Source organism: Dasypus novemcinctus, chromosome 2, assembly GCF_030445035.2.
Source record: "Dasypus novemcinctus isolate mDasNov1 chromosome 2, mDasNov1.1.hap2, whole genome shotgun sequence".
Lineage (NCBI taxonomy): Eukaryota > Metazoa > Chordata > Mammalia > Cingulata > Dasypodidae > Dasypus > Dasypus novemcinctus.
This window is the reverse complement of record NC_080674.1, coordinates 161,127,149-161,141,191: the sequence shown is the minus strand read 5'-3', so window position 1 is coordinate 161,141,191 and position 14,043 is coordinate 161,127,149. Positions and strand designations below refer to the sequence as shown.

Below are 14,043 nucleotides of genomic sequence, written 5' to 3'. Positions count from 1 at the left end.
GAGAAGTATAAATCGGATATGGATCATAGTTCTTAGAAATCAATAAGGCCACATGGAAAATAAGGTAGACATATCAATAACCAGAGAAGGTAGAAAGGCTCCTGTCGTAACACAAGCCCAGGGATAAAAGGATAGGTGGGGCTTTCGAGAGGAGGACAGAACTGAGCTGGGCCCGGCATCACAGGCGGGATTTGCAAATGTGCCTCTGGGGAAGAAGGACAAGGGAAGGAGCCTGGGAACAAAGGCTTAGAAATACGTGGCATGAACAGGGAAGAGCACTTTGGGTTTGTGGCTGCAGGGTGGGGCTGGAGGTGGACAAGGAATGACTTCTGTAGGGAATGGGGTTCGTGGAAGGACAGAGAGCAGAGGAATGGCCTCATCTTCAGCATTTTCTTTCTTTCATTTTTCCCAGAAGGCTATGAAACAGTAAGATATAGTATCACTTTGCCCCAAATCACAGACTCACTCAGGATTTGGCCCCTGGTACTGTCTGGAAACTCTTCTGCACAAATAACCTAAATCCTTCCGAACTGATGCTTACATACATGTCTTCAAATTTGGAATTCAGTAGAAACTGAAAGCAAATAACACTTGTTACTCATAAAGACCATAAACATTACCCATTTTTACGCTCTGGAAAGGAATTTTACTTGCAGTGGTTTGTCTCTTTCTAACTCTAAAAGAAAATCTCTTGACCTCACTACTGTCCCCAACTTGTTCAGGAAAGTCCAAGGGAACTACTTTGAGTCTAAATGAGAAGAGGTTAAGTGCTCTCCTAGACTATCCTGAGTAAATGGCTTGAGAACTGTCAAGGTCCAGGGCAATTCCTTCATTATCAGCAGCCAGCAGCCAGGAATAAGGAGCAGGATGGTGGGCTGATCAAATTTCCACCTTGGCAAATGCTTAATCCTTCAGGGAGTAGGCAAACAGTGTATCAAACCCACCTGCCTACAAGAGCCCTCTCCCAAATGCCTCTGAGCCAGGTTTCACAGGACACCAGCTCCTGCCAGCCCTGGCTCTGCCGTGCCTGCAGACCACTCCCTTCCCTTCCCTGGGCCTGGCTGTCTCATACAGAAAGTGAGGAGACTGGACTAGGAATAGATGCTCTCCAGGGTCCCATCAGCAATGAAGCGCCAGAATTCTAGGCACTTGACCAAGGTTACTCTTCTCAATAAATGATTCCACGCTGGAATTACCTAAAGCAGTATGAGTACCATAAAATCAACTCCATGGACTGCCAAGTCTTAACTACAGGCTGGACGACCTTTCTGAAAAAGGAAAAAAATAAAAACAAGCCTAGCAAATCTCTGTGATTTCTCTTATTCTTCAGGTCAGGATTTCTTATGGTTTTTGGTCTCAGGGCCAATTTAAACACTTAAAATTTATTGAGGACCCAAATGGCTTTTGTTTATGTAGATTATATCTGCTGATATATGCTGTATTAAAAATTAAAACAGAATTTTAAAAAAAACATTTATTAAAAATAAATCTGTCACATGTTAATATAAATAACAGATTTATGAAAAACATCTCCATTTTCTTTAAAAGGTAGAATGGCACCATAGAAGAGTAGCATGGTTTTACTTCTTTATAAAGCTCTTTAATGCCTTGCTTAATATAAGACAGCTAAGTTATCTTCTTCTGCATTCCACCTGCTGCGATATTTTATTTAGGTTTAAGTATACGAGAAAATCTGTCCTCAAAAAAACACGTAGTTAGAAAACTAAGGAGTATTTTAATACCTTTTTCAGCTAACTATGGTCATTTTCCCTTGATAAAACTCCACAAACGTTGGCTTCAGTTAGTTGCAGTGTGGAATCTGAACCTTTCCTATTCCATTCCATTAAAATCCATTGTATGTCTTGCACTTTGAGTAGATCTTTATCCATATATGATTTCCCTAACATCATACAATGATCATTTGAAAAACAGTGATTCCCTGGGCTATGAAGGCCTTCCAAATGTCGACACATTTCATTCTTCAATGTCAAAAATTCACATTCACTCATCTCACCACCAATCTCAGAAAAGTCACAAATGGAAGCTGTCAAGCTCACAATGCTGGAGACAAGTTTTTTCCTAATTTTCTCTTGAAAGCTCTCGTTTTATTATGGGTGACAAATACTGTCAGTTGTTTTCCTTGAAGTGACAAGCTCACTGCTTTCATTTTCAAGAAAATGTATGCTAACTACTCGGGTCTGAATAACCTCTATTTTGTTTGCAAGTTGCTCTTTTAAGCACAAATAGCATTCTGTGAAAAAAAGCTGCTAGTTCTCTTCACAGCTCAATCACTCAAGTACTTTTCCTTGAGACAAGGATCATGTTCTTGGTATGTAGAAGAAGTGCTTCATATGTACTTAACGCTTTGTCATACAAAATATTAAAAGATCTGTGCTGAAGTGTCAAGATTTAATAAATAACAAACACAACTGACTGCTTCATCAAGACCATTTCTAAGTGAACCTGGCTTTTTTTTTTTGGCACATGTGTGGCAGTAAAGAATACAATGATGCTTAGTAGAATTTGGTGCCATTGCTATGAGTCACCAAAATTGACAGCCTGGGGAAGAAGCACTGAGGCTCAATGGACAGCTGGGACAAAGTAACTCAACAGAGCAACATGAAGAAAAATCTGCCCCACAGAGTAAAATGCTGTGGTCAAGGCAATCAACAGCATGGTACAATCAAGTGTGGAAATAACCTCACTAAACACACCATCGTGGAAGTGTTTGGGGCTCCTATTTTCACCCCCCAGTTGGGGTTTTCCTAAGCCCTTAACCTCTAGAAGAGTCAACTGTGTGCACATTCACATGCAGTAGGCCAAGAGAGACTTACACGTACTTTGTTCCTTGGTAATAGGATGGGGCAAGGCACCAATGGACAACAACAGCTAAAAATACAAACACAGCTCAAAATCTTTTCCCTAATACTTCCCACACTTTAGAGATTCATTTGGGTTAACAAGGTCCCCCAAATTAACTCATGCCTTAATTATACTTGGCATGCCTTTTATATACATGCATTTGTGGACCTTGTGCCCCTGGCCAGAAGTACACAACCAATCCTCCAATTCCAAGGGCGTGCTTTCCCCTGTTCTACTTATGATGGGACTGTGATGCTGGCCATCACTTACAGACAGGCTTTCCTGGTTACCCGTGTTGTATCACAGCATCATGGCAAGAAGGCCCTTAGAACAAAGTATATCCTGGAAAATGTCCCAAACAAGCCCAAGGATGATACTCTGAAAGGACTGATTTCCAGAAACAGGGGAACTAATATTGGCTTAATGACTGGCTATAACCCAGTGTGAAAAAAAATTCCAAATACCTAACCGGCCTGCATTAGCTTCCTCAAGTAGGACACCTATGAGTTACCACCCCAAAGTTGCTAGCTGGTTGGGTGTAAGCTTCAGAAGTCTCTTTAAAAGTGGAAATCCAGACCCCATACAAAAGAACTGCATAGTCAAGTTGATGGCTGAAAACAAGAAGGAGCAAAAACTGGAAGGGAAAGTTACAGAGAGAAGCGTGGAAGAAGTATTTCACAACGATGAGTGTGACTTCTGAAGGGAAGCCATCACATGTCAGTTGCAGCATCAGGAGCTTCTGCCTAGGGGAAGCTACTAGGGGAAAGAGGGAAGCAGAGTCTGCACTGCTGCGAGTTTTGTCTTTCCCATCAGTTAAAACTGCAAGCAAGTTCTAAAATAAGCATGCCACAAGGGAAATAAACAATAAAGATAAAATTTCTGTGAGAAGCATTCAGATAGTAGTGCAGGGTGGTGGGTAATGTTGACAGACCATATCCACTAATTCCATCCCAGTTCACAAGGGACACTGGAGCAAGAGGGAGCTTCACAAGCGAGGAGCTCCAAGGGAAGGCCTCGTGTCCCCTCAGGCAGTCACAGCAGACTGTGTAAGTCTAGGACATAGAGGATCCCTCAGTGAGTCATGCTGAACCCACAAGGGAACACAGAAAGGTTAACAGCTAAGTTTGAGGAGTGAAAAGAAGATGTACAGAAGATGGGATGCTGGGATCCAGGGACAACATCTGAAGTCTGCTGCAGTGGTGTGGGGGTACCTGAAAAGCTCAGAACGGTAGAAAACCCTCTCCAAAGCTTTTTTTTTCTCAAAGATTTATTTATTTATTTCCCTCCCCACCCCCCCACCCCAGTTGTCTGTTCTCTGTGTCTATTTGCTGCGTCTTCTTTGTCCGCTTTTGTTGTCGTCAGCGGCACTGGAATCTGTTTCTTTTCATTGCGTCATCTTGTTGTGTCAACTCTCTGTGTGGGCAGCACCACTCTTAGGCAGGCTGCACTTTCTTTCATGCTGGGCGGCTCTCCATATGGGGTGCACTCCTTGCGCGTGGGGCTCCCCTATGCAGGGGACACCCCTGCGTGGCAGGGTACTCCTTGCGCGCATCAGCACTGTGCATGGGCCAGCTCCACATGGGTCAAGGAGGTCCGGGGTTTGACCCGCAGACCTCCCATGTGGTAGACGGACGCCCTATCCATTGGGCCAAGTCCGCCACCTCCAAAGCTTTTAAGTCAACGTGAGCACCAGACACAGTCAGCATAGCTTCAGAGGGGGGTCTCAATTTTATCTTACATTTGGGGAAACTGAGGCCTAGAGAAAGCCAAACTTAGCCCAGATAAGTCTTGGGATTTAGTGCCCAGGGATAAGACTTAGGCCCTCCTTATGGAATCCAAAGCAGAACTTCTTTTCTCTAAGAAGCCTTTAAATGTTTTCAGGGAGAAGCTCTTCTTCTCCTCACTCCTTCAGCTATTTGGTGGTAGGGACAGAAGTCCAGGAGAGACTTTGCAAAGGAGGCTTCCAATTGAGCATGGAGGTATCTGAGGCTCTAGCACAGATGACACATGGATCTATATTAAGAGAATGTCCCTTCTAAAAGCTTCCCTTAAGTCCAGGCTCTTACTTGACACCAGCCTATGAGGACCAACACAGCTGAAACCAAAAAAGAATAAGACACAGACTAGAGAGTGGCAGGCAAGGTGCTCCGATCTCAGCAATGTCATTCACCCAACCTCTTACATCTTACTTTCCTCTGGAAAATGGGAAATCGATGAGGTGGAGGAGGAAAAATAGGGGAGACAGTATCACTAACATAGAACTTACGGGTCCCACTCAGGAAGGCAAAAGGTGACAGCTACTTACGTTGTACCACTGCTTTCTCCAAACCGCTGGTAGGAGCCAGGGGAGGAGAAGTTGCTCAGCCCTTCGGACGGGCTCTCCTCTGGGCTCACATCTGTGGAGCTGTAGTCATGGTAGTCCTCGTCCCGAAGTCTCTGCGTGGACATGGCAGCTGGGGGGACAGGGGCAGTGTTAGGACCTCCAGCAGCTGGGGCCTCTAGCTCCAAGTCTGGGGAGGGTTCTGGGGCAGAAGCAGCCATTGTCACAGTTGCTCACAGTCACAGGTACACTATGGCGTAAGGACAGTGAGAGTGCCTGGTACCGAGGGAAACGAGAAAGGTACAAAGTGCACATGGGCAGGCTGAGCTCATTGGGCTTCTCCTCCCAATCTTCCCAGGCAGTGACATGCTCATCAATTTCCAAATTCGCCACAGCACCCCTGGACACAGCAGAGGTGAGGCACGGCCTGGGAGGGGTGGGGCAGGGTGCTGACAGGCATTCCAGGAACCTCCCCTGATCCTTAGGTTGGCTGAGATTAACTATGCCTTCTCTGGAGCTAATTTCTTAGATGCGGAACGAAAGCAAAGTGGTGTATACCTCCATTTTCCCCTCAGCAAGCTGTCAGAATACAGGAACCTGAACATTCCTCACTGTAACCTCTTTTTTCTCTGCATTCAAGAGAACCTTATTGAATTAAAGAAATCCCCTCCAGATCATCTGAACCTTCTCAGCCAAATTCCCATCAGGACCCAGGGGCACTAACGCTTTCTCCTCTCTCCATGACCTCCGGCCTATCCTATGCTATTTGGAGGTCACCGGTGACTCTGATCCCCTGAACCCCCCCTCCCCAGCAATCTTTTCTTTCACCCATCCAAGCACTGAGGAATGGCAGCTGAAAGGGGCTCAGAAAGCACCCAGAGCATGAGAGGTGCTCACCCCTGACCTGTCTCATTATCTCCCCTTTCCACTCTCCTATCGCCTTTTTAGTTTTACTGATTTGTGCTTTTTTTGAGGTACCAGGGCTGGGGATTAAACCTGGGACCTTGTATGTGGGAAGCTGGCACTCACCACTGAGCCACATTGGCTCCCCCGAGTTGGCTTTTTTGTTTGTTTGCTTGTTGTTTGTTTTTTGTTTTGCTTTGTTTTCAGAAGTTACCAGGAACCGAACCCAGGACCTCCCAGGTGGGAGGCAGGCACTCAACTGCTTGAGTCACCTTCACTTCCCACTTATTTTTTAAAGTTAGTTAAAGAAAAAACCCTCCCTGCTGTATCTTGGGGAAAGAAAGTTGAGGGCAGTGTTCTCTGAGTGACGTTACCAGTTATGCTACTACAGAAAAGAGAGCAATGACTTCTCTAAGAGGCACAAGAAGGCTACACTTTGAATGTCATGCAGGCCCCCAAACCAGGTTTTACTCCTAGCACCTGTGGCTAGCAGAGTCCTCAAGGTCACTCCAAACCCTTCACTTTACAGATGGCAAATCAACCCCCAAAGAGATGAAGTGACTTTCCTGCTACAGCTAAGCGGTAGCAAAGCAGAAACCAAAACATATCTCTTGACTTCCTGTCTGAACCTGGAAACACTTACTGAATACAGTGCCAGGTGCTATGAAGGGATAAAACAATGAAAAAGAGTCAACTTGCCTCCCTCCAAGAATTTGCAATCAAGTCAGAGAAAAAAAGGTACACAAACACTAAAAAACTAAAAATAGAACTCCTGAAACTTAGCACACTGGCACAACTGCTTACCTGAAAGGGGCCCTGCTCCGGCACGTGGATGGCTTCCCACTCTAAGTCGAATGTGCTGTCTCAGATACCTTCAAGGACACAGGACCTCCAGCTCCACCCACAATACCCTATCCCACCCCAACATCCAGCACCAGCTGCCCAGGGCTCCGCACCAGTCCAGTCCCTAGTGGGCTTTTCTGGGAAATGGTCCCACCTTGGGTGATCCAGGGGTGATCTCGTTCTCCATCTCCTGCCAAATGTATGTAGGAATAATCCCAGCAATTTCACAAGGAAAGTCCTTGGAAGAAGGCTATCTGCTGTGACTCTGGTTTTTATATACCACATAAAGAGGCCTGTTAACAGTATCTGAAATAAACTGAGCATCTGTACCAAGCAAGCAAGAATGGCAGGGAGTGAGGGAGGAGAGGATTAACTTAAGTTAATTTATATGCACTTCTAAGCCTACCTCTACCACCAATTTGCTTAGTAACTATGGACAATTTGCTTTATGTGTCTAGGGTCTTAGTTTCTAAATATGCAAAAAAAGGGGGGTTTGTGGACTAAAACATCTCTCAACTGTGCTCTAGCTCTAATATTCCAGGAATCCATGAATTTAATTATTTATGCAAACCAGCTAATTTCTAGTTTCTTCCAATATACCAAAAACATCTCAGGAACAGAATCTTCTGAGGAAATCCTGTATAATACTGAGGGAAAAGGAGCAGAATACAGGTAGGTTTAGAACCTAGTGCATGTAAATTAACTTACTAAGTTTTGCCATTTAGAGGTGAGAAAACCAAGACCCACAAAGAGAAGCTGACTCATCCAGGCCCCAACTGGTCAAAGATTTGGGACTAGATTCCAGCGTGACAGATTCCCAGTCCAGCATTCTCTCTCGCACACCAAAAATTATCTGTAAAATCTCCCTAGGGACAAAACCCGCCCCACAGCCTGAGGCAGGGTTAGATCTGCAGGGCAGAATCTGCATAATAAAAGGCACAGGAGTAGGGAGCCTAGTTGCGTGCCCCCCGAGCAAGTTACTCAATCTCTCTCTGCCTCAGTTTCCTCACCAGAAAAATGGCAGTATAATGCCTATATGACAATACAAAGATAAAAGGAAAAGATAACCGTTAAATATGTTTCTTGGTACATTATGAACCCTCATTAAGGGTAGTGATGGAGATTACTACTTTAGGGATGTTCAAGTACAAGAAGTCAGAAAGTTCACTATTCAAATAAAGCTTTCTCCATTTAATTCTCTGGAGCACTAAGCCAGGTCTCTAACTTGGAAATGGTGATCTAAGTGCCATATAACCCACACACAGTACCTACTTTCAGGGCAAAGGGACACACAGGGGAGCCTTTCCTACTAGAGAGAGTAACTCAGTCCTGGCCCTGGGTGTCAAGGATTCCCAGAGAAATGTTTTGCGGAATGAAAGAATGCACCAAATGCAGCATCATGGGGTTTCTACTTTGTCATATTTAGAATGCCCACCCATTAGAACCCCACACCCATTCAACACGGGCTAGCTCTGTGTGGTCAGACCTGGTCAAAGCCGGCAGGTACAGTTTTCCTTCAAGGTCCATGTTGAAGAAAACAGACTCATTGCTCCTCTGGGCAAAAGGGAAAGGCTGGCCTGGAAGTAAGTGGCAATAGTCACATCCTTCTGGAAGGGGTTATCAGGACAGGCCAGCAGAAGTAGGAAGAAAAGACCCATTCACTCAGCCCAGACCTACAATCTTGCTTCAGGTTAAGGTGACAGTAATAGAAATGATGCCTCAGCATCTGACCCTCGCAGAGGTATCCAGCATTTAAAGAGCTGAGACACTCACTGCGGGGAGAGGGAGGGATAAAAAGAAAGAAAAAGTGGTACTTAACATGAGAGAGGTTACCCAAGACAAGGAAACAAATAAAGCTGTCACAAAAGTGGACCTACTCTAGGCCTTCACATCCACATGCTAACAAGTCCAGTTCCTAGAATTTCACAGAACTGAGTTGGAAGAAAACTTAAAATTTTCTCTAGTCCAACCCTCTACCTATCACAAAAATTTCATCACAACATCCTCAAAGTAATTGCCCAGTGACAATTATCTCCAGTGACAGGGAGCTCCTTGCCCTGTGTTCCAATGTGGAAGAGCATGATTTCTTTCGAAGTTCTTATGCTCATCCAGAAATCCCCTCCCTTATGGCATTCCCATCTAAGGGGGCTAGTTGTAGCCCCTGGAATATTACAAAATAAATGGAATTCCTCCTTCCTTACGACGGCCTTTAAACTAGACGACAGCTCTCAGCATCCTGAGCTGCCACAGGGATGAGGACGAATGAAGAGCTACATGGTTTAAAGGGGAAATACGACCTCAAGAGCAGGCAATCGTAAGCAACACAGAAGCAGAACACAAAAGGAGCAGAGATGTAATACCACCATTAGAGCAGCCTCTGCTGCATACAGCCTCTATCACCCATTTCAAACTCAGAGCAAAAGACCAAGCCTTTTTGTGTCCCCTTACTTCTTGACTTCAAAAACATCTTTAAAGAAAACATGTTCTAAATGTACGAGTTAATTGCTATGAACTAGGCTCTGGACAAGAGTCAAAAGAGAGCTCTGATCATGTGTAAAGTAATAAAACACAGTCAAAATCATGCTCAGCTTTCAGCATTTAGCTGGACAAAACAGGAATATAGGAAGAGAGAGGAGGGTTTCGTGGCAACATAGGAATAGGTTAAGGAAACTGTTTCCTCAACAAATGAATTAAGTCTTGTTGCAAGGCAGATACTGTACACAGTGGCGGGCAGGGGGCGGGGGGGGGGGGGAAGTTCTCTGATTAGAAAACAAACTTAGATGCAGAAAATGTCAGAGCAGTATTCTTAGCTTTAACTCCACCATCAATTTTTACAGACTGAGAAAACTAAACAGGGGGGAGTCACCCAAGGTTGCAAAGCAAGTGTCAGAACTCAAACAAAATCTCCTGATTTCTCGCTTCTTTCCATTACATCACATTGCTATCATATTTCAGCAAACCTCAAATAACTGCAAAACATCCACCCAAAGAATCAGCATTCCCCAAATCTGACAAGCTACAGAAAAAAATAAAAAGCAAAGGCCTTTACATTCTTCAAATTAATGCCAGAACTATTCCAAAAAGAATGGTCATCTCAACCTCAGCAGAGATTCACCTATCCTCCCAGAAGCAAACTCCGGTTCATATTTCATATTTCGGTATGACTTACACCAAATTGCAGGACGGTTAAAAACCAAACCCGCAGAAGGATGAATTTGCAGAAAAATCCAGAGTCCTTTACCAGTGAACCACACCCAGAGTCAATCTGCTCCGGGATGGAGAATGCAGAACTAAAAAAGGGAGAAGAATAAAAGAAAGCGGCAGGGGAAAATGCTGTCTTTTCACATCTGTCAAGTTTTCCGTAGGAGGCAGTGTGGTGAAAGTAAACAGCTGCTGGAGCTTAGGGAGCCTTGGATTCTAGTCGCTCTGCCATTAATTCACCGGTGACCTTGGGCAAACCCATTCCTCCTTCCTGGGCTTCGACTTCTCCAACTACCTTAGGAGGTGGGGGGTGGGGAGGGGTGAAGCAGATGATTTCCCAGGGCCCTTGCAGTTCTGACATTCTGTGACCGAAAGACACATTAGTAGCCAGTAGCAAGCAGGGCTCCCACAACTGGCCGGAGACTTGCCAAACACAGCCGGCCTTTGGGAAGCATGGAAGATGCCCTAGTGGTCGTTTTGGGGGGGTATTTCTTATCTCGTGACCGCAGTTTTCCCAGCTTTCAAATAGGACGGTGAGATCCTAACCCCACGAGGTCAAAGGAGATAGCTCGGGGGACAAGGGATTCTCGGGTTTGCCCTATTCCAGAAGCGGTGCCCGCCCCGCCCCGCCCCGCACCTGCGGCCCCGGAGCCGAGGAGGCTGGTCCCGCGGCCGAGGCCGGTCCCCTCCCAGACCTGCAGGATCCGCCGTGCCCCTGGCGAAGGCGAGGGGGGTCCTGCCGAGAGCGGTGACCCACCGCCAGCCCGAGCCCGTCTGCACTTGGACTCACCGCTCCGGCTCCGGCTCCGCTTTGGCGGGTCCACCCTCCCTGCCTCAGCGAAGACCCCTGGCCATCCCACTAAGCTAGCCAGGCAGCTGCTTCCGGGCCCTGTCACGTGATGCGGGTGGCCAAGCTGGAGGTCACGTGCCCGGCCTCGCCTCGCGCCTCCCTGCGCTGGGGAAGTCTGCCTCGCAGCACCCCCCGGCGACCTAGAGCTGCCACTGCAGGAAGGAACGTGTTCCTGGGGACGAACCTGGGAACAGAGCCCTGGGCAGTGATTCCAGCGTCCCTGAACACTGTCCGCCGAGTTGTGACGTGCAAAAGATCGCTAATTTTTACACTTGCTGTACTTCCTTTAACAAAGCTCATTGAGCATATATTTCCTTTAAACAAGAGATTTACACCTTTTTAGAGTCATTCGGTTGTATTTGTAGAAGAATACACAAACTTCTTTGCCGTTGCTACTGGAAGTTGGAAATGGGACTATGAGGTAGGACAACATTATCTTTTTAAAATATTTAACATTTTATGTAACATTTAAAAATGAGTGGCAACATTTAAGTATGTTCAAGGTGTATGTATTATGAAATTTCTCTTTTCCTTCTCTCTATATTATTTCTTTAAAAATTGTATAGCTACACAGCCAAAAAAGAACTATTGACGTATGCTACCCATGGATAAATATTAATAGTTGTACATAGATAAATATTAAAATAATTATGCTGAGTGAAAGAATTCAGAAAAAATATTCCATTTGTATGATATTCTAGAAAATGCAATGTAATCTACAGTGACAGAAAACAAATCAGTGGTTGCCTGGAAGTCTGTGTGTGTGTGTGAGTAGAGCAGAAGGAGAAAGGGGGTTTATAAAGGGGAATGAGGAAACTTTTGGGGTGAGGACTATGTTCACTATCTTGATTGCGAGGATGGTTTAACAGGTTGTTGATTTCCTGGCTGCAAAATAAATAGCATGCGATGGGTTGGCTTAAACGATGGGAATTTACTGGCTCACAATTTTGCAGCTAGGAGCCATCCAAAATCAATGCGATGCTTTTCCCTAGAAGACTGTGGCACTCCGGATTTGCTGCTGGCAATCCTTGGTCTTTGGCTTTTCTGTCATATGACAATGCACATGGCGGTCTCTCCTGGTTTCTCATTGCTCTTCCAGGTTCTGTGGGGTTCCGCCTTCTGGCCACTCCCTGTGGCTTCCTCTAGAAGGCCTTCATTGAAAAGATTAAGACCCATTCTGTGTCCATTGGGCCACACTCTAACTGAAGTAACCTCATCAGTGGGTTCCCACAGGAGTGGATTAATTTTAAGAACATTTTTTCTGAACTGCGTAACTCTAAGCCACCACACAGATAGATTTGTTGAAGCGTATCAAATTGTACAGTTCAAGTATGTGCAGTTTATTGTTTGTAAATTATGTCTCAATGAAACCGTCAAAATATTCAGTAAAAATTCTATAAGTAATACATCAATATATTCTCTTAAGAAAAGTTCAGACAATATAAAATTATATACTCAGTGAAAAATCCTCTTCCCCCAAACTCACTCATCTCTCCAGAGGTTTACAGTTACCAGCATGTATTATTCTCCAAACCTATACTATCTCCTCATAGAAATATATATGTATCTGTAGAAAGATCGAGATTTGTGGTGCTAAAATGTAGGAGCATGAATCTCAGTACTTATTGTTTTTCTTAACACTTTTACTCTTCACTGTACTATTTAAATGTTTTAATCATAAACATATATCACTTTTATGTATGTTTAAAATGTAGTTAATTTAAAAAAATCTACTCCACAGCTTCATTTCACTAGGGAAAGAGAAGAGAAGGCAGATTTATGTTCAAATCAGAGGATGAAGTCCAGTGAGCTCTTCCCATCTCTGCAGGTATCCACAGTGCACTTGCTTTGAGGCAGGAAATGTGCTTGCAGTGCTGCCAAGCAGAGTTAAGGAACACATCTTTAAGATCATCTCCAGACTTTAGATTTCACTGATTCTGTCATTCCTCCAAATGTTTTCCCTGGGAAGCCAGACCCTCTGAGAAGAACACAGCTTCACCACTCCCAGTTTGCTTTTGGGATGCATGTAAGGATTCTTTCTAACACTGACCATCATACCATTATTAGAAAGGCCCTTAATAAAGGCTACGCTATTCTCAGATACTTCCGGGACTCTAACAACCTTATCATTTTACAGTCTACATTAGAAGTTAACATACAATAATCATTCCAAGATAACTTTTCCTAAATACCATACAAATCTCTGCCACTGCCCACTATTTCACTAAAAAATGTAAATAAAGAGGTTTCCACTATAAACGTGGCTGCATAAATAAGCATTTTGATTCTACTACTCCTGGAAACAATGTAAATACAAAAAGATTTTTAAAAATCTGCCAATTTCATTTTCAGCAAAACTAGGAGAAAAAGCATGAACAAATATCAAAACATGTAGGAGCTAACAAATACAGATGAGATCATATAGAAATTGTGCTTGTGCAGGAGAAAGTGAAAGAAAGAAACTCAGGGAGTGATGAAGGGACCCAGTGGGTCTGTTGCCTGATTGGTAAGGATGGGCAATAACTGGAACGCTTCTCCATTGCTGGTGGCAATGTACAATGGTGTGACCACTTTGGAAAATTGTGTGGCAATATCTAAAAAAGTTAAACATGCACCGATTTAATTTCCTGAGGCTGCTTTAACGAATTACCCTGAACTTGGTGCCATCAAACAACAGAAATTTATTCTCTCACAGTTCAGAATGACAGAAGTCTGAACTCATGGTGTCAGTAGGTTGGTAGTTTCTGGAGGCTCTGAGGGAGAATCTGTTCCATGCCTCTCTCCTCACTTCCGGTGGCTGTGGGAACACTTTGGTGTTCCTTGGCTATTAGATGGACCACTGTGATCTGTCTCTCTCGTCAAATGACTTCCTCTCTCAGTTTCTGTGTATTGCTCCTCTACCTCCTATAAGGACACTCATAGGATTTAGAGGCCCTCCTCATCCAGGATGATCTCATCTTAATTACATCTGTAAAGACCCTTTTCCAAATAAGGTCATATTCACAGGTCCTGGGTGGACTTATCTTCTGGAATGCCTTTATTCAACCTGCAACACACAGCTACC

At 44.5% G+C, this 14,043-nt stretch overlaps 1 protein-coding gene across 4 annotated transcripts in view; it reads right to left on the bottom strand.

Annotated features, from left to right (window-relative positions):
- Positions 1 to 11,066, bottom strand: part of SLC36A1 (solute carrier family 36 member 1) — a 47,922-nt gene extending 36,856 nt beyond the window's left edge. Inside the window, exons 1-3 of one of the 4 annotated variants that reach the window (XM_071210818.1) lie at positions 10,920 to 11,066; positions 5,168 to 5,315; positions 467 to 574 (exon numbers count right to left, since the gene is read on the bottom strand). Coding sequence is in view for 2 of the 4 variants with exons in the window: in XM_004453456.4 (XP_004453513.2) it covers positions 5,168 to 5,310 (143 nt within the window). In the remaining 2 variants the exon portion in view is untranslated. Of the gene's footprint in view, positions 1 to 466; positions 575 to 5,167; positions 5,316 to 6,889; positions 6,972 to 10,919 lie in introns of those variants that run through there. The other 3 variants (XM_071210821.1, XM_004453456.4, XM_071210817.1) reach the window with 3 other exon arrangements.
- Between the last annotated feature and the right edge of the window lie 2,977 nt (positions 11,067 to 14,043).